Source organism: Gobio gobio (genome assembly GCF_949357685.1).
Source record: "Gobio gobio genome assembly, chromosome: 14".
Lineage (NCBI taxonomy): Eukaryota > Metazoa > Chordata > Actinopteri > Cypriniformes > Gobionidae > Gobio > Gobio gobio.
Window position 1 is genome coordinate 35,002,596 of NC_137107.1, and position 24,323 is coordinate 35,026,918.

At 40.1% G+C, this 24,323-nt stretch overlaps 1 protein-coding gene across 1 annotated transcript in view; it reads left to right on the forward strand.

Annotated features, from left to right (window-relative positions):
* The window catches only part of arrdc1b (arrestin domain containing 1b), a 51,511-nt gene extending 35,670 nt beyond the window's left edge, over positions 1–15,841 (forward strand). The window contains exons 3-8 of the mRNA XM_079835947.1: positions 6,009–6,059; positions 7,280–7,434; positions 7,572–7,754; positions 7,904–8,080; positions 8,910–9,375; positions 12,519–15,841. Of these exons, the coding sequence (XP_079692073.1) occupies positions 6,009–6,059; positions 7,280–7,434; positions 7,572–7,754; positions 7,904–8,080; positions 8,910–9,375; positions 12,519–12,586 (1,100 nt within the window). The 3' untranslated portion in view covers positions 12,587–15,841. The remainder of the gene's footprint in view (positions 1–6,008; positions 6,060–7,279; positions 7,435–7,571; positions 7,755–7,903; positions 8,081–8,909; positions 9,376–12,518) is intronic.
* The last annotated feature ends 8,482 nt before the right edge of the window (positions 15,842–24,323 follow it).

The following is a 24,323-nucleotide window of genomic DNA, read 5'->3' on the forward strand; positions in this document are numbered from 1 at the left end:
AGTTGAAAGCTGATGGCTGAGAAAGGCTTCAGATAGGCCTCCATTGGCATTCAGTACACTTATACTCCCAAGACCGATAAAAGGCACTTAAAATGTCGTTACAAAGTCCATCTCACCACAGTGACTCTACAATAATCTTACGATGCGACGACAATAGTTTTTGTGCGCAAAAAAAAATCAAAATAACACCTTTATCCAGCTTGTTATTGCCTTCCGCGTGTGCCTCCACGACGCATGCGCGAGAATATGACGTAGCGCCGGGGTTCGGGAATCCATGAAATGCCACTCTAACCCCATTTTGAGCACTACGCTGAGACCTAAAGCACGATCAATGTAGAATCCAACAGCTGAGATACGCGCGTCTTCCTCTGATTGTAAACAAATCACTTCTGGGTCATCTGTCCGAACGCCGGATCTGCATCATATTCTCGCTTATGCGTCGTGGAGGCACACACGGAAGGCAGTAACAAGTTGGAAAAAGGTGTTATTTTGATTTTTTTTGCGCACAAAAACTATTGTCGTCGCATCGTAAGATTATTGTAGAGTCACTGTGGTGAGATGGACTTTGTAACGACATTTTAAGTGCCTTTTATCGGTCTTGGGAGTATAAGTGTACTGAATGCCAATGGAGGCCTATCTGAAGCCTTTCTCAGCCATCAGCTTTCAACAAAAATATCTTCATTTGTGTTCCGAAGATGAACGGAGGTCTTACGGGTCTCGAACGACGTGAGGGTGAGTAATTAATGACAGAATTTTCATTTTTGGGTGAACTAACCCTTTAATGCTTATTAATAGTTTAAGTCTAGGTATTGGGTAGCATTAAGGTATGTATAATACGGTCAAGCAGAATAAGGCATTAATATGTGCTTTATAAGTACTAATAAACAGCCAATATCCTAGTAATATGCATGCTAATAATCAGCTAGTTAGTAGTGATCCCTAAAATAAAGTGTTACCAAAATGTTTTTTCCATACAATTCAATGGATGTTTCGAATCCAAGTGACTTTCATTGTATGGATAAAAAAAGTGCAAACATTCTTCAAAATAACTTATTTTATGTTCCTCAGAAAACGATACAGGTTTGAACAACATGAGGGTGAGTCAATGGTTCAGAATTTTCACTTTTGGGTGCACTGTCCCTTTAAATTGACCGTTGAAGGGGTTTCAGTCATCTCCCCTTCCTCCTTTTCAGTTTGACTGCACTATCTGAAAGCGCTCCAGCGGTAACGCATTTCCTTGTGTGACCTCTTGCTACTGACGACACAGAGATCTGTATCTTTGTATTTTGTGTTAACTATTTGAAGGCAAATACTGAAATCGTGATGTTGACGTCTCTTCACACATGTCCCACTTGTCTTGAACATTCATTTGTGTCATCATTACCCATAAATTAATTTAAATGTGATTTAGATGGGATGTCAGATTGAACTAGTGTAATTCTGTAGCCTGAACAGGTTTCGTTTCTCAGAATTAGATGGCATTGTGTTTATAGCGTCAACGCAGTACCTGTTTTACATGCACTAAAAAAAAGCCTGACAACGCATTAAAACTGTTTACATGAAATTCGAAATTATTAAGGTCAAAACATAAATAGACATGGAGTTCGCCATGGCTATTGTGTTGTTTTATTCTAAATTTATATACATTCATATATTTAAATACACTGTAAGCAACTTTGGATAAAGTGTCTGCCAAATGCAAAAAGCAAAATGTCATTTTTTTTTTAGTACAGTAAATGATGTATATGAGCTGTCAGCTAGGCTAGTGTTGCCTCAGCCAACTCTAGGTCCTAAAATAATGCCTGTTTTTTGAGGACTTCCTTCCTTAGAAACTTTGCAAGTATAGCTCAAACGGACAGTTGATACTGTGTGTCTGCTCTCTGAGCTGCTCGTGTCGGTGAATTTCCCATCATTTTCTCTAAGAGGCCTTTTCCTGTCAGGGACTGCGACTTATAAACAAGAACAGATTTATACAGTAATGATGGCTGGTGTTAACTTAACTCGTATTCTCATCACACATTAACTCAAGGACATTTTTCAAATCAGACAACACCCTTGCAATGTGATTATACTGCCAAATGTGAACGTTTTGATAAACAAGCACAGGCGAAGCACGCTGTAGCTCATGAGCATTCACAAGCAAAAGGAAAAAAGTAGGTTGAGGTCTGTACATTTGCAGTGCTTTATTCAAGTTATGTATATATATATATATATATATATATATATATATATATATATATATATATATATATATATATATATATATATATATATATATATATATATACATAACTTGAATAAAGCACTGCAAATGTACAGACCTCAACCTACTTTTTTCCTTTCTCTTGTGAATGCTCATATATATATATATATATATATATACACTCACCTAAAGGATTATTAGGAACACCATACTTATACTGTGTTTGACCCCCTTTTGCCTTCAGAACTGCCTTAATTCTACGTGGCATTGATTCAACAAGGTGCTGAAAGCATTCTTTAGAAATGCTGGCCCATATTGATAGGATAGCATCTTGCAGTTGATGGAGATTTGTGAGATGCACATCCAGGGCACGAAGCTCCCGTTCCACCACATCCCAAAGATGCTCTATTGGGTTGAGATCTGGTGACTGTGGGGGCCATTTTAGTACAGTGAACTCATTGTCATGTTCAAGAAACCAATTTGAAGTGATTCGAGCTTTGTGACATGGTGCATTATCCTGCTGGAAGTAGCCATCAGAGGATGGGTACATGGTAGTCATAAAGGGATGGACATGGTCAGAAACAATGCTCAGGTAGGCCGTGGCATTTAAACGATGCCCAATGGGCACTAAGGAGCCTAAAGTGTGCCAAGAAAACATCTCCCACAACATTACACCACCACCACCAGCCTGCACAGTGGTAATAAGGCATGATGGATCCATGTTCTCATTCTGTTTACGCCAAATTCTGACTCTACCATCTGAATGTCTCAACAGAAATCGAGACTCATCAGACCAGGCAACATTTTTCCAGTCTTCAACTGTTCAGCTCGTGCAAATTGTAGCCTCTTTTTCCTATTTGTAGTGGAGATGAGTGGTACCCGGTGGGGTTTTCTGCTGTTGTAGCCCATCCGCCTCAAGGTTGTGCGTGTTGTGGCTTCACAAATGCTTTGCTGCATACCTCGGTTGTAACGAGTGGTTATTTCAGTCAAAGTTGCTCTATCAGCTCTATCAGCTTGAATCAGTCGGCCCATTCTCCTCTGACCTCTAGCATCAACAAGGCATTTTCGCCCACAGGACTGCCGCATACTGGATGTTTTTCCCTTTTCACACCATTCTTTGTAAACCCTAGAAATGGTTTTGCGTGAAAATCCCAGTAACTGAGCAGATTGTGAAATACTCAGACCGGCCCGTCTGGCATCAACAACCATACCACGCTCAAAATTGCTTAAATCACCTTTCTTTCCCATTCTGACATTCAGTTTGGAGTTCAGGAGATTGTCTTGACCAGGACCACACCCCTAAATGCATTGAAGCAACTGCCATGTGATTGGTTGATTAGATAATTGCATTAATGAGAAATTGAACAGGTGTTCCTAATAATCCTTTAGGTGAGTGTATATACACGTATATATATATATATATATATATATATATATATATATATGCTGTGAATGCAAATCCTTCCAGTTCTTTAAATAATCTCAGAGGTTGTGAAAATCCCCAGTTAGAAAGCACAGAAGTGGGCATTGGTACAACGGTCAGTGTGCTTATCTACCCAGATAGGCCATCCCATTTGAGTCATTCTGACTTACGAGACCTCAACCTCCAGAATACACTGTTTTCTCATGATAGTGAAGCACCTTAAAGGAACACTCCACCGTTTTTAGAAATAGGGCTTATTCAACTTCTTTCCTACATTTAGATATGTGGGCAAATGCATTTTTGTCTCAGTGCATGCATTGTTTTAGTTTGGCAGGGTCGCCGCTAGCCTAGCTTAGCATAATGAATGGAATCCTATGTTGCCAGCTAGCATGTCCCGAGTAAAAGTGATCCAAAATTGTTTTTGTTTTGTTTATTTTGTTTTGTTTTGTCCGTATTCTGTTGTTTTTTTTTGTTACAACATGTGTATTGTTTTGAGCATCAATAAAAAAAATAAAAAAAATAAAAAAATAAAAGTGATCCAAAAAAACAACAAAAACGAATTACTTCTTGTGGCCTGTGTATTCAAAACGAGTACAAATAGCGATGCAGATTAAGACTAGGCGATTTCCTAGGCAGATATTGATTTGGGACTATATTATGGGGAAGCACAGGCAAAGCACTGCTACTTGGGCGCAGAGATATCACGCAACACATGAAATCAAAGTTTTGGGATTTCATGTGTTGCGTGATATCTCTGTGCCCAAGTAGCAGTGCTTCGCACAGAGCTTCGCATTTATAATGCTTTTTTTGGATCACTTTTACTCGGGACATGCTTGCTGGCAACATAGGATTCCATTCATTATGCTAAGCTAAGCTAGCGGCGACCCTGCCAAACTAAAACAATGCATGCACTGAGACAAAAATGCATTTGCCCACATATTTCTAAAAACGGTGGAGTGTTCCTTTAAGACATCTGCTGTGCTTATATGATTTTTAATTGATATTCTATATTAGATATGCAGACTTTCAGTAACACTTTCATCAATAGCATTATCAAACAGTAATACTGTTTGAGATCATTAGTTAAAGGGTTGGTTCCACCAAAAATGAAAATTGTGTTATTAAAGGGTTAGTTCACAAATAATGTAATTTATTACTCACCCTCATGCTGTTCCACACCCATAAGACCTCCGTTCATCTTCGGAACACAAATTAAGATATTTTTGTTGAAATCCGATGGCTCAGTGAGGCCTCCATATGGAGCAAAGCAATTACACTCTCAGGATCCATTAAAATCAGTCCATGTGAGTACAGTATTAATATTATAAAGCGACAATAATATTTTTGGTGCGCCAAAAAAAAACTAAATAACGACTTGTATAGTGATAACCGATTTCAAAACACTGCTTCCTGAAGCTTCGGAGTGTATAGAATAAGCGAGTCGAATCATGATTCGGATCGTGTGTCAAACCGTCAAACTGCTGAAATCACGTGATTTTGCCGCTCCGAATCATGATTCGACTTGCTGATTCGATGCGCTTTCGAAGCTTCATGCAGCAGTGTTTTGAAATCGGTTCTCACTATATAAGTCGTTATTTCATTTTTTTTTGGCGCACCAAAAATATTATCGTCGCTTTATAATATTAATATTGAACCTGTACTCACATGGACTGATTTTAATGGATCCTGAGAGTGTAAATTGCTTTGCCACCTATGGAGGCCTCACTGAGCCTTCGGATTTCAACAAAAATATCTTAATTTGTGTTTCCGAAGATGAACGGAGGTCTTACGGGTGTGGAACGGCATGAGGGTGAGTAATTAATGACAGAATTTTCATTTTTGGCGGAACTAACCCTTTAACTCCCCACCCTCATCTCGTTCCAAACCAGTAAGACCTTCTTTCATCTTCGGGACACAAATTAAGATATTTCTGAGGAAATCCGAGAGCTCTCTGACCCCTCCATAGACAGCAATTGAATTACCACTTTCAAGGCCCAGACAGCGTTAAAATAGTCCATGTGACTCCAGTAGTTCAACCTTAATTTTATGAAGCGACGAGAATACTTTTTGCACACAAAAAAACTAACAAAAATAATGACTTTATTCAACCATTTCTTCTAGCCTGTGTCAGACTCTTACGCTGTTGATGTAGTTGTTTGTTCTTTGCGCACAAAAAGTATTTTTTGTCAAAAATATCTTGATTCGTGTTCCGAAGATGAACGTAAGTCTTACAGGTTTGGAACAACATGAGAGTGAGTGATTGATGAGAGAATTTTCGTTTGAATTTTTTCATTTTTGGATGGACTAACCCTTCATGTATATTTAATAGTTAGAAATGTCACAAAACTATATTATAATTGACATTTTCCTCTGCCGTTACAGGTATTCTGCCAGCTGGTGAGCACAGCTTTCCTTTTCAGTTCCTCATTCCAGGTAATTCTCTTTCATTTTAACTTCAGCATTTCAAAGCAGTTAAAGAGCATTTTCATTCAGAGAAACTCAATGTTTGCCATTAAATGAGGATGTTGTGTTGTGCACCTTAGATGGAGAACACTCAGGTCACAGGTGTGTTAAACTTCTGAGTGCTTCTGAGGCACTTTGAGAGGCTGGAAGAAGGGTTTAATTTGAACCGTAGCTGTATAAAGTCTTTTTGTTATGGGCCTGCCCCTTCCTGAACAAAAACATGCCCAATAATGAGCATGACAGCAACATTCCTGGCTACTTAATGCCTTCTTGCAGCCGCGCCCTCTGCTGACAGATTGTATGAACAGCTGTTAAACAAGGATCTGATCAAAACAGGAGCTTTCCAGCCCATTAATCAGGAATGCATTTGGCATAAAACACGCAAATACAAAGATAGACAAATAGAGATAAAAGTAGTTCATATCAGTGAGTTGTTTCGGTTGAATTTCATTGTGGTTTGCTATTAATTATTCATCTGTCAGCCTTCAGCTTATGTTTTGCTTCTAAAACAGCTTAAGAATGACAGCACTTAGAGTTGTATTGATTCAGTTTATTGATTGTGAGCTCTAACATCATCTTGTCGTCATCCAGCATTGAACGATTGAACGATTTTGTTGTTTTGTCAAAGACATGATTATTTTATAAGATGGCTCTAATAGGAATTTTTTTGACAAGACAAAATAACTTCGGTGACACTTTATTTTGCAGTGTCCTTGTTACAAAGTAAATTGTGCATAATTACTTGCAACCAAACCCCGATCCTAACCCTAACCCATGTAGTTAATTAATGTTACTCAGTACTGGGATAGTTCACCCAAAAAATGGAAATTCTGTAATCATTTACTCACCCTCATGTTGTTCCAAACCTGTATGGATTTCTTTCTTCTTTAGAACACAAAAGAAGATATTTTAAAGAATGTTGGTAACCTGAGAGCCATTGACTTCCAAAGTAATTTTTTTTCCAACTATGGAAGTCAATGGCTACCGTCAAGCTGTTTTATTACCCAAATTATTTCAAATATCTTCTTTTGTGTTCAGTAGTAGAACAAAACTATTACAGGTTTGGAACAACTTGAGGGTGAGTAAATGATGACAGAATTTTCATTTTTGGGTAAACTATCCCTTTAAATGTATAATTCCACTGTAACAAGGACACCTTAAAATAAAATTCTTTTTTATGTCCATTGTAGCATCCGTTCCAACCTCGTTCGAAGGCCCGTTTGGGAAGATTTTGTACAAAATTAGGGCTTTTATTGACACGCCACGTTTCTCAAAGGACTACAAGACCCAGCGACCCTTCTACCTTCTCAATGTGCTCAACCTCAATGAGCTGCCTGACATAGAGGTGAGACTTTAAGAAAATAATATATGCACACATATTTTGCATCGCATGATCCTGCCACAACCTTTTTTATATTTTTCTTTTCGAATATTTTTCTTAGCTTGCTTGCCGATTCCTAATTTCTGCCCTTCTTTTCCCAGCAACCCAGCTGTGCTGTGACAACAAAAAAGTTTACCTACCTCCTGGTAAAAACAGGCACGCTCATGCTGAAGGCTTGCAGTGATCTAAGAGGATACACTCCTGGACAGGTTATCAAACTATCTACTGAAATTCATAACAAGTCTGGTAAAGACACCGGCTATGTGATGGCCAGCCTTATTCAGGTGAGAATTTAACATGGGAAAAAAAGACTCTAATGACATCTAGTTTCATAAAAATACTACATTTCCCCAGAATTGTGGTTGATTTAATATACATATAATGTAAAATTGTCAGATAATGGCACTCGTTATAACTGTGTATGTCTGTGCAGAGAGTGTCATATAGGACAAAGCGGCCAGTGTTTGATCTGCGGCCCATAGCAGAGGTCGAGGGTGCCGGGGTGAAGGCTGGCAAACATGCAGAGTGGAGAGAACAGATCATCGTCCCTCCTCTTCCTCAATCAGGCCTCACTGGCTGCAGCCTCATAGACATTGAGTATTTTATCCAGGTATGGGACAGGAAATCTTAACCTTAGTAAAAACCTTCTGTCATCATTTGGTCACCTTCATGTGACTCCAAACTTTCTCTTTTTGTGGAACAGTTCGATTCATGAATAAATCATTCAGAGTACTTTTGTGACCTGGGTCAACAAATTAATTTAAAAGATCCGACTTAGCGAGTTGATTTAAAAAAAGATGTCTCTTTTTGTGGAACAGTTTGATTTCTGAATCAATTATTCAGAGCAGTTTTGTTGCCTGAATCAACCAGTTCATTGAAAAGATTTGACTCACTGAGAAGATTTTCGACAAACCAAATCAGCCTGATTCATGAACTAATCATTCAGATCAATTTTGTCAATGGATCAACTTAAAGAAATCTGACTAGGTGAGTTCATTTCAAGAATTTAATCAGTATGATTCATTAAAGAATCATTTAAAGCAGTTTTGTGATCCTGATTATCTGATTAATTAAAAAGTTTTGACTCAGGGAGTTGAATTCAAGAACTGAATCAGTCTGATTCATAAATAAATCTTTCAGAGCAGGGTTGTGGCCTGAATCAACCAGTTCATTGAAATGATTTGACTCACTGAGATGATTCTCGAAAAACGAATTCATGAAGAAATTATTCAAATCAATTTTGGCGACGTATCAGATGATTCATTATTAAGATAAGACTCAAAAGAATGATTTGTGCACAGATCAGACATTGGTACTTCTCTCATGAATGTGTGATTTTCATTTTTTTAAAGATTTTTTTGCACTGCTTTCAATTTAAGATTCATCTAAAAATATAGCTTAATGTTATGAAGCGCATCTGAGAAATTGTCTCCTCGCAGGTTTCATTAAAATCTCCTGAGGCTGTGGTCACGCTACCCATATATATTGGGAACATTGCTGTCAACTTGACTCCCTCCATTCCGCACCCCATTGCTCACGGCGCTCCGATGCCTGCCATGCCAGGCCTCAGCCCTTCACCCATAGTCCCCAGCGCACCTCCTGCAGAGGACAACCTGGAGGGGGCTGGAGGAGTAGACAGCGAGGAGATCCCAACCAAGAGTCATTCTCAGCAGGACCAGTCCGGCATGCCTCTCTCCATGCCTCCTGGCGCGTTCGGTCACGCGTCTGGTCCGGTCCCGCCACAGAGCCAGCAGCACGTCCAATCCTCAGACGGCTCTGCACCTGTGTTCTGTTTGTCCACAGGGGCCACCATACCTTTCTTCACAGATGGTAATTCAACGCCAGTGCCCACTTCCTGTCCCCTTATCCTTCCCCCTGAATACAGCACCTGGGAATACCCACACGGTGAGTGATTCTTGAGAATTAGTACTTTGTAGTTTGTACAGGGTAAAAAGTCTCCCTGGATTCACATGTAATTTAGCTTTTACTAGTCGACTGGTCAATGTTTATCTTATGTTAAGGACTAGTTACTAACTCTATACTTAATCTAGTTGCACAATAGTTTTAAAGGCAAAGCTTACTGTAGCAAGTACTGTAGGTCACAAGGCCTTCGTAATGTGTAGTAAGCAGCATTCAAATTTGGAAACAGAAGTAGCACTGAAAAGCAGAGTATGTCAGTTTATCTGCAGTTGATGTTTCAAACATATTTTTACCTGGGTTATTATAACTAAAACCATAAAAAAAAACCTCTGTCACTGAAATAAAGTAAAATGTAAAAAAACAAAAACCATTTTAATTTAGCTAGTTGCAAAGACCACATTTATCATTTTCATTGTTTTTAGATTGTACTAAAATAACTAAAACTGACATAATAATTAAATAAAGTATATAGACATTAAACAAATAATACAAATTACAAAAACACAGCACAATCGATACTAAAATAATGCAGATTTTTACACGTGTAACTGTAATAATTGTATTTGCATGAACATTTGATGTATAAGTGATCATAAAATCTATTATAGTAATACATAAATGAATGAATCAACTGTCTAAAAGAATATTGAAATGTGTTTTATAGAATTATGTATTATACATTTTTTTGTCTTGTTTTTTTCTGCAAGTTGACTGTCTAACTATTAAGTGCTTATTGTAGCACTTAAGTTTTTTTATTAAGTGCTTATTGTATTTATTAAGTGCTTATTGTATTGTTTTCATTTACTGAATGTTGAATCTCTAAGTAGCCTATGAAGCGGATATGGCAATAAAATTAAACACAACAACAACGACATTCAAATATGTAAATAATACATCTAGGAACTGTTCTAAGATTAATACGACACTGGAAAGTGCTGATTTTATTTATTTATTTTTGTGTTGAAACCCTTGCATTCAATTAGCACAGCGAGACACATACTTTGGATCAGTTTTGTGCTTGAGAGCCATTTATGCTCATAATAATCTCTCTCTCTTAAAATGTAATCAAGCGTAAGTTTGAACATAATTTTGTACAGTAAAAGTTTGAAACTAAAACAGCTAGTTGTAATCCAATCGCTCTGCTATTTTTTTCTATATTCTATGTTAAGAGAAGTCCATACATACAATTTTCATCTCAAGTGCATGCCATAACTCTGTCTGACACACCCACCGTTAGCCTAGCTTAGCACAAAGACTGGAAGTAAATGGCTCCAGCTAGCCTACTGCTCAATACGTGACAAAATAACACCAACATTTTCCTATTTACATGTTGTGATGTATATGTTATGATATAGTCACAGCATGTACAAATAACAAGATTACATGAGACACAGCCATCTTACAAACGTATACATACTGGGGACTATATTCTTAAAAGGCACAGCACTGCTCTACTTCTGCGGAGTGCGGAGTGATTTGCTCGCAGCACCTGAGAAGGCCCATTGGTACTTCCGTCAACAAAACCAACGTGACTAGGTAGCTAGTAACTAACGTGACTGTTGATCATGGCTGACTTTGAGGAATTGTCAAAGGATTTTCAACCATGGATCAAATGGATTAAACCAAAATCCAGAACTATATCGTTTTGAGCCAGAATACACAGACGAGGAGTTACAAACTTTGGAAGCTGATAGACAAGATGCTGAATTACCTCTAGCACCGCTCATTTGTTACTGTGACAGAGCGTGTTCGTGACAACACAATACTAACATTACAGGGGATACATGGAGTACAGGAACAACTGCAATACAGTAGTGACCACTCGTTACATTAGATCTAGCTAATGGCACTGTTACAGTAGTCTAGTCGTCAGCCGCAGGTGAACCGCTTTGTCCTGTCTGTACTACCGATGGGATGGCCGTATCCTTCAGCACACGTTTCATGGTCCGTGAGGCAAATTCAATTTTTTTAAAATAGTCGTCCTCGGTTAAATGTTCTGAGCAAACACGATGGTACTTGATGATGGCTACAGGTGTGTTTGGATCTATATCCAGAGCAAGCAGCCATAGATTCATCAGGTCAGTGTTTTGGATTGGAATTCTATATCATGGTATTACCTTTTCTCCCCTGTTTATTGTTGCAGTTCTTTACAGTACAGCGAACACCCATGATTGTAAACTATCTAGTAATTGCTGACTATTACTCCAACTCTGAGCGAACTCTCTTCTCCTCACCGCGAGCAAATCACTCCGCACTCCGCAGAAGTAGAGCAGTGCTGCACCTTCTGAGAATATAGTCCCCAGTATGTATACGTTTATAAGATGGCTGTGTCTCATGTAACCTTGTTATTTGTACGCGCTGTGACTATACACATCACAACATGTAAATAGGAAAATGTTGGCGTTATTTTGTCACTTATTGAGCAGTAGGCTAGCTGGAGCCATATACTTCTAGTCTTTGTGCTAAGCTAGGCTAGCGGTGGGTGCGTCAGACAGAGTTATGGCACACACAGAGATGAAAATTGTATGTGTGGACTAATGTAAACCTGGGGGATGCGGTGAATAAGCTAAAGTCCCAAAAAGTCGGCGTGTTCCTTTAATGTTACTTCTGGTTGGAGGCTTCTGTTAATATTTAGTTTATACATGGGGCTACATTTCGACTAAGGTTAATGTTGCAACCCTCAAATATGTAAGAGTGTGCAACAAGCTGTCACTTGTCTACATGTATTAATTTATTTGAATTCTTTCAAATAAATAATATACATTTGCATAAATGATTCCCAAACTGACCAAAGTATTTAAAGGGAGAAGGTTACATTAAAGCACACCATTGTTTTATGTAGATTTTTTCTATAGTCTGTACAGTATTTAATCCAATTATACAAGAAGTAAATGTAATTAAAAATGAAGAGTAATCCCTTACTTTCCCTTTTTAAGGGAAAATTAACTAAATTACAGTAATGAATTACTTCGTAATGAGTTACACCCAACACTGCTCGGCAGCAGCTAATGTAAATCTCACATTTTTATGAAAAAGGTTTATGATCTAGACATGACCCTGTCACAGTGTGACTGTAACTGACCAAATTAAATGCAGAATTGTTCATTTTTTTTCACTTTAATTTTCAGAGCCGCCTCCCACATACGAGGAAAGCTGCAGTAGCAACAACTCAAGCTTCAACAGCAGCATGAGGTAGACCAATCAGAGGTCTCGCTTCTTCATAATGCCATTCATCTGGTGCCCACTGCTGGACGGCACAGGAATTGCTGCCAGGCTCACAACCTGGCCCTTCTCCTCCATGAACCAAATCTCTTTAAAACTCATAAAGGATCATTTCCTTCATTTTTAGTTAATCCCCTCAGAACATAAATTCAATGTTGGAGAAAACAACCCTGAAACTGTGCGGGGAGAACGTTTCAGTGCCTAAGAAGATGTAGCACTCTTGAGCAGCCCCTAGATGAGACGCACTCAAGAGTTCTTATGAAATGAATACCAGCATAACATTTTGAAGTGAAAGTTACACTGAGAATGAGTTTTCATTCAACCAAGGCTGGCCTTATGTAAAGCTTATCACAAAACAAGTCAAATCTGAAATCGAATTCCGCCTGGCTGAATCCTTTCCTTGTGACGATCATTATGAATCATAAAGCGCTCCATGCTTGCGCCAGCAGGAATGGCTCGGGCCACAGAGAAAGTTACTCTTGAAAGAACAAGTTTTATTTATTGATGGGGATTGATGTTGGACGTTTTCATCTGACTTTTTTCAAATCCAACTCATCACCAAAAAGACACTGTGTGGATACAGCCTCGGAATACCAATGTAGTCAACCATCATGGGCACATAAGTCATCATCACTTGGCCAAATGGTAGCCACTGTCCCTTGAATGCTTAAGGGAACAATATATTACATATCCTTTTTGAACTAGCTCATTTTTGTTTCACTGGTTTTACAGAGACTTTAGGAGGACACCCGACTTGTTTGACACAAAACAAAGCAAAATAATCATATTTTTCTTTTCTGGGGTTTATCATTTCACCCTAGAATTATTATTTCAAAGTATTTCAAAGAACAGTCATTAGAAGTGTGATTGTTTTTGCCCCCTTCTTTCAGACTCGTGTAATATCAGTGCTGTAATATGTTAGATGTCAGAAATTTCAGATATGCGAACTGTGCATGTCTTTGTATGTGACTTGTTTGGTCTTATGCGTTGATATTTCTCATACTAGCCCACAGCAAATAGAGATTTATGATGGATTTCCGGTGAGGCCTTAGGCTGTACTTGGATTGTTGTGTACAGTCCTTTAATATGGCAAACACTTTTTCATTATGACCTGATCAGACCCTTGAAACTGTTGAAGAATTTGAAAAATTGAAGCACAAAAAGGCACTTTTTTATGTGTATGTCTATATGTGTGTGTGTAAATGTTTTTTCCACCCAAATCTTCAAAATATAAATGATCATTGTCCATATTTAGTTCAGTAGTGTGGTACGTTTAGTACTTTATTCAGTGAGCAAATAAAGTCAGAATTAGAACAGAACTACAGAACGGACCACATTTAATCATGTTCTAAATGATTTTAGTTTGGTACTAACTTGTTACTTTATCTTTTCTCTCTGTCTCTGTGTTTGAAATTTACCATTTACAATGCTGACAGAAGAATCATTCAGGTCATTCTACAAAAAGGATACCATTTGAGTTATTTTTTAACAATGAATAGCCAATGCCACTTCTAATGCATTATGTATAGTTCTAAACAAATTAACAAAAATCTGTTAACTTTTAATTTTCTTTCATCATGTGGATCCATTTTCTGGACTGTGTACATTTGGATAAAACAAACAAATTATTCTCCCTCTCAAAATATTGTATTTTATTAGACATGACTTATATTAAAAAGGTTATGTCACCACCGTGTTACCATCATAATTCCCCCTTTTTATAAAAATGAACTTTTCCATAGCGCAGAGAAACTGTTATAAAGTGTCACAATCCCTTCGTTGACACACATTTTTTGATCACTTTATCAGTATAGGGCAAATTGGTCAATTGGGGTAAATTGATGTCTGTTATTGTGAATATTGTGAAAAAGATATTTAAATTAATTGAATACAATTAATTAACTGTCAAACATTAATATAACATTGAATGTTGACGATCTTATAAAAAATTTACCTTAAAAATGACCTAAAGGCACCTACTTTATAGAATGACCCAGTCATATTCATATCAAGGGACCTCGTCTTTGCTGATTGTATCCCAGCAGGCCACTGTGACTTCGAACAGTGCAGCTAAACATAAAATTCAGATCGTTTCTTCACTGTGAGCAGCATTGTTGAAATTCAGCAATTGCACAAATGTTAAGAACATTCAAAATAAAACATGAACATTGTTGTTGTTTATCATCAAAATCCAGTGAAGAAACCCCGACTTGAACACCTGTTCTCTATTTTCAACCACATTTTGCCTTAAATGTGAATCTGATGCATTCTGGCCCCATTGTAATTGCAAAGAAGACAAGTGCTTTGAGATAATACTGCACCGCTTTTACTGTTGTCTTCATTTGCCTCTCGAGCCTCTTTTTGCATCAGAAAGGGTCATAAGGGAAAGTAGATGGTTAGTTATTTTAGCACTGCAGGTGAAATAAATGAGTAAAATGTGCAGTCCTCCACTAGCCTGACAAGCCAGACCCACATCAAGATGTTGGGTCTGGGAACTCACCATTGGCAGGGCTCAATAAACGGTTGTCTTTCAAATTCCCTCTGCACGCAAAAGGATAGCGCTACAACCAACCAGAGCAACGAAGAAGGTGAAGCGGAGCTAGTTGATAGATTAAACTTTCGCCATATACGGTCGGCAAAACTCCGAACACATCTTCCTTTCTTAAGAATGACTTCAGTCCGGTTCTTTTCTCAAAGAAAAGCTTAACTCCAAGTCTTCCAGAGTCGCGGCCAAAGCCGATTGGAAAGTCCGCTGTTCGCCAGCTTCTTTGTTTATGAGTAGCACTCGGAACCGCGGCAACTCTGCCGTCATTATGTTAAGCCCGCCCACCGACTCTATACACGATGTGATTGGCCTGACCAGAGTTTTGTTTTTCCAGCTCGCAAGCCAACGGAGAGTTGCTAGACGCCCTGGCTGCAAATTAGATTTGCTGCCACTAGGGTGCTTCTAGATTTCTAGGCTAGTCCTCCATTTCTTGAAATGTTAAATTTGCAGCATGGACGAACACTTATTTAATGATTTATTTACATGTGCAATTTTCTGTCTTTTCCTTTCACCAAAGATTCAACAGCTTTATCAAGTTTCATGTCATCATTGTGTGGTACTTTCCTTTCCCTGTTTTTGCCATAAAGTAGCATGATTGTGAATCAATGTTGTAAACTTGTAACAGAATCGAACTTGTACAGAAAAGTAATAAAATCACTTAAAGTCTCTAGCCCTCCTACACACACCCTAAGAATTGCTCATTTAAATTTCTAATTTTTAAGTTGATTTTGCTTATTTACTCATGAACAAGTGATTAAAGTGGCTATATGTAGAATTCAGAAACCCTTGTTATTAGCGACACCAGTGGCCGTTAAGTGAACTGCAGCCAGCATTTTATTGCTCGTGCTTGCACTCGTGCACACGTAATGTACAAGAGGCTGAACGTGATTCAAGGCCCTGATATACTCAGTCACAGTGAACAGACGAACATCCTGACACTGCACACGCTGCTGAGAGTGACGTCTAGATCAAGTGTGCAGCACACGTCCTGAAAAATGAAGCCAAAGAGTCTCGATCGCCCCCAGGTGGTTGGTCCCAGTATAGCTCATAGACCCCACTCCTCCATGTATTCTAATGTGACGTGAGACGTTTCTGTCATTTTATGTAGTTTTTATCACGCTGAAGAAAGTTCAAGTGTTCCTTTTTTTAAATAAGTTTGGTTTTCGTTAGTTATTTGATGCTTTAAAAATGACCTAATTGACCGCTGTGATTGACAGCTTCTCTGAGCGAAATTGTCTCTAAGCACCAACTGACTTTTTCCAGGATTTTCGGGAGGAAATTAGAGCTTTAATTTCAACTTTTCCACAACTGTTTATTTCACACCAACGTTCTGCAGTAAACTGTACTAACCATAGACCATAAAAAAATATGGACGACGCGTCTTCACTACCTTCCACTGAAGAAAAGTGAAGCCGTCAACGTCCGAATATGGCGCTGACATCCTGCTTAGATTTGGGACTGAGTCTGCGCAATAGTGACCTCTGGAACAGAGTCTGCGCAGGAGAGAGCAGGAATTAGAGCCGCAATATAAAAAGCCCGCCAACAATCTCGCAGATGCAGAACAACTCATTATGTTGGTGTGAAATAAACAGTTATGGAAATGTAGAAATTAAAGCTAAAGCTCCAATCTCCTCCCGAAAAAAGTCTGTTAGTGCCAATTTCACTCAGAGAAGCTGTCAATCTCAGCCGTCAACCATGACGTCACAGCCCCCATTTTTATAGCATCAAATAACTAATTAAAACCACACTTATTTAAAAAACGAACACTTGAAATTAAATAATCGTGATAAAAACTCAAAATTATTTGAAGTGTGATTTGATTGTTTAGCTTGTCTCGCGTCCATTAGAAAACATGGAGGGGTGGGGTTATGAGCTATACTGGGACCAACCACCTGAGGGCGATCAACATGCTTTGGCTTCAGTTTTCCACACGAGTGCGGCAGGCTTGCACCAGCTCTGCAATTCACTGGAATCATAGACAGATGAGGTGATTCAAATTACAGTGTTATGATAGTTTGATTATAAAGTATATTTGACTGTACAGATCTGGCTATGTGAGACTATAGTTTGAACTAATCCCCTTTCTTTGCATGACACACTTACATTACAGTACAGAATGGCTCTTTCAGCATTATCCTAAACATTGTATAAGCATTCATTTCATGTGTCATTGAACGGAAAAGAGGCTATCGGGAGTGCATGTAAACGTCACATCCTTTTAATTTTCCAAAAAACGTCCAGAGTCCTTCTCATAATCAGTCTACACTCTACAGGTTTTCATTGACAACCTCGGAAGTCGGGGAAGGTCTCGTTTTTTAAGTTTTGTTACAAGCTGTTCACACATTTGCAAAAAAAAAAAAAAAGATGAATACATGATAATTCTAACTTAGCCCCTTTAAATGCATGAAAGTATTTATTTGTTCATTTATCAGTTCAATGTGAGCTCATCAAGATTGATTCTATTTACTTTCTAAACACATGTTCATGATGGAGTAATTGATGGAGAAACCTGCAAATGTTGAAAAAAATAGCCATGTTCCCTCAATTTTAAATGTATAAATAGTGACAAAAATCACATAGTAATGGTTATATAAAAATTGGTTGTGTATTGTAGTACATTATGTAGTTCAGTAGTCCTAAATGCACCTAGATGAGTATAAACCAGAATAGGTGAATTGCCAGAATTGATTGCCTGGAATTCAAGGACCGTTTTCTGGATGGCAACAGAAGGAAAGAGGGGTAAAAGATCAAGCAACTGGCTACACCTCCAGCACTGCTGCCTCTTTCTCGTTGCCATAGAAACTGATCCCAATCCATCATTATCACAGAGCCACACGAGGACATGGACATTGGTGTATAGCCTGCATGGATGGTACACACTCTGAAGGCCTTAGAAAGGGAAGATGGGATGACGAAAACATGTATATTATGGAGAATATTGATGGGTGGTCTGAAATAAAAATGACTTCTTTACTGAAGTAAAATGCCTATTATTGTGGTCTTTGCTGGCTTGCTGGCATGAGGAAAAATAAATAAATTTGAGGTTCAAAGACCACATTATCCTTTCCTTAATAAGCAACGGTTAGCAAAGTCCGATTCAGGATATATTCAAAGAATCTGTTGAAGATTCAAAGGTGCTCTAAGCGATGTCGTGTTTTTGAACACACTGTAAAAAAAGGCAGTCTCTGTAGTCCGCCTAAGCTCCACAAACTGCAACAAAAACAAGCAGGTGCAGGCTGCACCACGAAGCACAACAAACAGTGCTCCAGCCAATAGCCGACAAGAATGATTTGGGGGTGGAAATCATTCTTGTCGGCTATTGGCTGGAGAACTGTTTGTTCATGGTGCAGCCTGCACCAGCTTGTTTTTGTGACATCGCTTAGAGCACCTTTAAAGGTCCCATGGCATGAAATTTTCATTTTATGAGGTTTTTCAACATTAATATGAGTTCCCCTAGCCTGAATATTGTCCCCAAGTGGATAGAAATGTTGATCGGTGTAAACCCGAGTTCTGGCTGTCTCTCTCTGCCTTTGAGAAAATGACAGGCCAGACGAGCCAATCCTGAAGTCTCCTGGTTTGACGTCCAAGCAGGAGCGGTTACCTCCCTTTCCTCCGCCCAGAGAATCTGGCACGCCCATGCAAACGCTCGAGAGATCATGGGTTGTGAACAAGTGAATGCTGGCAGTTTCTCAGTGTTTGGATGTACAAATGAAAACAGAAGTCTTTTTTCAGTTCCTTCTGATCTGTGATCAGTGATTTCTGATGTGTAGCTAATTATTTATTATTCGTGCACACAATGCGGCTTCTCTCTCTCCAGACAGAACGGTGTTTTCGTGTTTTCTATCTTGTGAGTCAGTGTTTTTGTACGTCCTCGTCGCGTCTATCTGTTCTAAAATGTGCATACAGTCATGAGTTTCTGCTCAACATCGGCCTCACACACACCGAAGCTCGGGCTGCACTGGCCGTTGGCCTTCAACATCCCCGACCCCCAGTACTGCATCTGGCCCACAGCGGAGGCACCAAACGCGGCGTGAGATTAAGCAGAAGGGGGGTAAGCGTGAGCATATCCGGGCTAGCCAGCCTAGCCCCACAATAAACTGGATTACATTCGATTACTGCTGTTGTGTCTTTGTTTGCGCTGTGTACTCAACGTGCGTCACTGACGCTTTTATTTTATTTTAAAAATAATGCTATTATCAACACTTACTTTTAACTCGTTCATCTCGACAGCTTTAATGGTACTTTGCATGTGTTACAAAGTTGGTAATAATGATGAAGACGGACTCGGTGTGACTGGGACTCGTGTTTATTCAGAACTCTCAGATACAAACACAATAAACTCGCGCTGACTGACAGCGCTCTCATAACTCAGTAGGTACTATAAATAACTTTGTTAGCAATCGCTGAGCTCAGTCTCTGGTACATTAGTGATGTCCGGTTCGTGAACGATCTTTCTTTTGAACCGGTTCTTTTTAGTGAACCGAATCAGTTCACCAAATCGGACTGAATCGTTCTAAACGGTTCGCGTCTCCAGTCAGCGCTGATCCATAATTTACTAAAGTTACTAACTTTCTGACATGAGTGACAATCCCTCCGACTAGAAATAGACTAATAACCTGAAGTATATGCTGAAACTACAACAGTTCAGACATGCTGAGAACTGATGTGAAGTGAACTCAGGTCCATCCGTCTCTCTGGCAGCAGCTCGTGCCTGCTCGTGCCTCGTAGACCAAGTTAAACCACGCCCCCTCCGCTCATTTAAAATGCAAAGATGTCAGCCAATCACAACAGTGGACGTTTTTACTGAAGTCTCACAGCAGACACGCCTCTTGAAGCAGGGCATTCAGCCACAGGGCAAACAGCAGTATTGAAAAAATGCCTTTTATTTCTAAATTATGACATTTTATGATGTAAAAGTCATACTAACAATATAAGTACACCTCAGGAAACATTATAAAATAATAGAAAAATGCCATGCCATGGGACCTTTAACAAATACGGTCTGAACAATTCATTTACGATTTGGACTGAATCGGTCTGGGGTGCGTTTCCTGAAAGTACCATTAACCAACTATGGTCGCAAGTTCCGTCGTTATCAGCATTGTTCAACTAATCTCTGTTTCCCGGGAACCATAGTACCATGAATATTCGCAATCAGCATCACAAAGTTGTGTGGTTGGAACGACAGCTCTCGAGCTGTGGTTAGAAGCATAGTTTCTTGTTTTTATGACATGTGGAATAAGTCCTTGAGCAAAATACTCAGAGGAACTCAATACAAGATTCGCCAGGTGGGGAACTCACCTGGAGAGCAAATAGGGTGAATAGGATTAGGTGAAAGTCAGCCGACCCAAATTCCAGGCACTTTTCACTGACCAAAAATGCCTGTAGGTCCCCCACCCTCTTGATAGACACGTCTTGAGAGACACGATCTTTAGCTCAACTGACTATAGTGGCTCAAAGAGGATTTAGTGTCCTGGCTCCCCTCAGGAACCCTGATCAAACACACCTGAACCAGCTAATTAAGCGTTTCAGGATTACTAGAAAGCTAAAGGCAGGTGAGTTTGATCAAGGTTGGACCTACACTCAGCAGGACAGTGGCCCTCCAGGACCAGGGTTAAGAATCCCTGCAGTAGATGGTAGGTCTTTGGGAAAGCACGACCTAAACATCAGGTTCCTGATACACTTTCAAGGTGGAGAGAGACAGCCTTCGCTCCAACCTCTCCTGCAGGAAGGAAAGCACAGAGCTAATCTGGCATTAACGGGGGTCTTCTGGGCAGGAAGAACACCAATGAATGAACAGACTCCACTTCAAGGCATAAGCTCGCCTAGTAGAGGGGGCTCTATAGAGTGATAGTGTCTACCACTGCCGGTGGGAGGCCACTTAAGTCTGCTGTTACCCGTCCAGAAGCCACACATGGAGGTTTCAGAGATCTGGACACAGGTGCCAAATGGTGCCCCATCCCTGAGAAAGCAGGTCCTTCCTCAGGGGTATTGGCCAAGGAGGGACCGTCGTGAGGAGCATCAGGTCAGATCAGTGTGATCGCTTGTTTGTGAGATGCGCCGTCATGTTGACCAAATCCAACTCCATACCGAGAAAACCCTGCACAGTGGAGAGTTTGCTCTTTTCCCAGTTGACCCGAAGCCCCAGATGGCTGGGGGCCTGAGCAAAAGGTCCCTGTGTTCTCACAACAAATCTAAGTAAGCTAAAATGAGCCAGTCGTCATGATAGATGAGAATGCGAATGCCCACTTCCCTTAGTGGGGCAAGGGCAGCCTCCACGACCTTTGTGTAGACGCAGGCCGACAGGGACTGCCCGAAAGGGAGGACCTTGTACTGCTATGCTCGACCCGCGAAAGCAAACAGTCAGGAGCAGTCTGTGTTGAGGCAAAATCAAAACATGGAAGTATGCATTCTTCAGGTTTATCGTTGCAAACCAATCTTGAGGGGCAAACACACTTGAGGATGCGTTTCTGAATGGAAGCTTGTGAAGGGCCCAATTCAAGACACGCATATCCAAAATTGTCCGTAACCCACCACCTTTCTTGGGTATGATGAAGTACGAGCTGTAAAACCCTGACTTCATCTCAGCTGGAGGGACCTGCTCCATTGTGTCCTTCACCAGCAGAACTGCGATCTCTGCATGTCTTGTCTGCCACTGAGGTAAACAGGAAGCTGCTGAACCTGGGGGGACCTGGGGTGAAGAGAATCACATAACCGAGTCTGATTGTCTGAATGAGTCAACGAGATGGGCTGGGAAGTTCTAGCCAGGCCCCCAGACACCCTGCAAGTGGCACCAGTGGTACCCACTGAGGGGCAGCGAGGTGGAGCGCTTGGACCCAACATGGGAGGCATAACGTCCCAAAGTAGAGGCAGTGAGTGTGGTGAGACTCTTACCTGGCTCCACAGAAGCGTTGAGGTTTTGACTGGAGATGCGTGAGAAGGCAACGCGTCCTTGAACCACAAACTCTTGCACTGTGGCAAGAGAAGAGGGGGTTGAGAGTGAGGAAGGGGAACAGAACTCTCAGCTCTTTTGGGTTTTTTTTAAACAAAAGATCCTCCACCCAGCCCTCCTTCGGTGGAAGGAGCGGTGCGTGCAGCGTTTCCTGGATAAGAGTAGCCCCCTCCATCTCTGGGTCTCTGGTTGCACGTCTCAGGAATATTTCTTCGCTGACAGCTTAGAGGGTTTAACGGTGGCTGAGATGGGCTGCTTCACCTTCCTGCCGGTGGCTTGACATTGCGGCCTGGATGTTGGCTGCTGCTTGGGTAAAACAGTAAAAGGTGCCTTCCACGACTTCTCGACTTCCTCATGCACCTCCGGCAAGATAGGAACCGGGGCAGGACAATGCTGTGCAGCACGCACCACGCAGAGAAACCAATCGTCCAACCATGAGCATTCAGGGCAGGGTGGAGGGTTCCACTCAAGCCCCACGCTCGTGGAGTCCCAGGAAAGCATGGCCGTCAACTCTGGGTCTGAAATTACCTGCACCACTCTACCAGAACAGGGGAGCACAGATGATTCTTGGATGACTCAAACCCGCCCTTCGATGCAGCTATCGATATCTTGTCCTCCGTGTGGAGCCCCAAATGAGATGCTGGGTCCCCCATGAGAAGGACCCGCAGGCTCATCAGGAAACTCCACATCCTGCAAAATGTATAAGAGAAGTGAGAGGCCCGTGGGGACAGGCTCGGTGGGAGAGCTCCCACTACAATCCTCAAATCACCCTGTGTATTAACCTCAGTGGTCCTCAGTGGTGCAGTGAAACAAAAATGGGGAATAGCAGAGGGGACTCCACCTTTTTCAAGGTATTGGAGTCTTGATCTTAACACAATGGTCATGTTCAACGAATGCTGCCTCACCATACTTACGGCCCAGACACGAGTCAGTGATCGTGGCTGTCAGACGGGGCCATGAAATGACCATATCTAGAAACGCGTGGTGGAATGCCATCTTTAAAAATATGCAACAAAATCGTTGCACTTATCCGTGGAAGTTTGCTCTCTTTTAGGCGAAAACACTGCTGAATGTGCCTTTTCTCCAACTGAAGAAGCGTCTCCCTGTCAATGCGAAAGCGAATGGCACAGTGCTGTGATCCAACCTCTTGGCTCTGAAGCAAAGTGTGTTGCCGGCATATATACACGTATGTCCGGGGGAACGGCTCACTATATCAGTTGCCAATGTCCATTGGCCTATTCTGTGACCACTTGAAGGTGATTGGGCTCCCATTGAGATCCCAATGTGTCAGTCATTCGAGGAAATTTGAACGTGACTGACTGATAGGGAACCGATGATTTGCCTGACACGGCAAACATACTTTAAAACAGAAGTTTTACAAATGAAACACAAATGATTTGACTGGAATTTTCATTAACCCATTTTTTTTTCCAGCCAAATGAGGTAGCCTAAATTAACTTTGTACATCATTTCATGTAAATACACATGTAAGATTCTAAATTATTAAATGTTGTTTTATGATCTGAATCATGAAATCAGCAAATTGAACTCGGGCACATACAATTAAATATAACAACCCCTTATAAAATCGAATACAAAAACGTAATAAACAGGAACGTTTTAATTTAAATCATGTTATATGCCACTCTGGGATGTTTTGTTGGTTTTAAAGATTTAAGGGTAGGATAAAAATTTACAAATACAATAAAAAGATAATGAAATAATAAATATAATAATTTAAAAAAATTTATTTAGATGCCTTTAGTTTTGTGGTGTTCGCTGGTCTGTTGCCTGGTTTCTGTGAGGTTTTGGGAAGTTTTCGTCTTGGCCATATTTACAAATATTTAAAAAAAAAAAAAAAAGATTTTTACAGCTTTCCTATTTTTCAAACTTAATAGCCTATTGTTTTTAGGTACTGTTGAACTTCAGCCTTTAAAAGGCTAATTTCCCCATTTACAGCATACAAAATTTAGCTAATAAAAGATTAATTAAATACCACTCCTCATGATAAGACAAACCCGAATTAAATTAAATAAATTTTCAAGTTTTAAACTGGGCGTGATGTGATGCTTCATAAATGAACATAGACTCCAAAATAAATTAAATCATATTTTGCATGTAGGTGGCGTAGCCTACGTCCTGGCGTAAAACAATAAAGGGTTTTGAACGTGTAATTTGAAACTGTTCGAAAGAACCGATTCTCAGAAATTATTT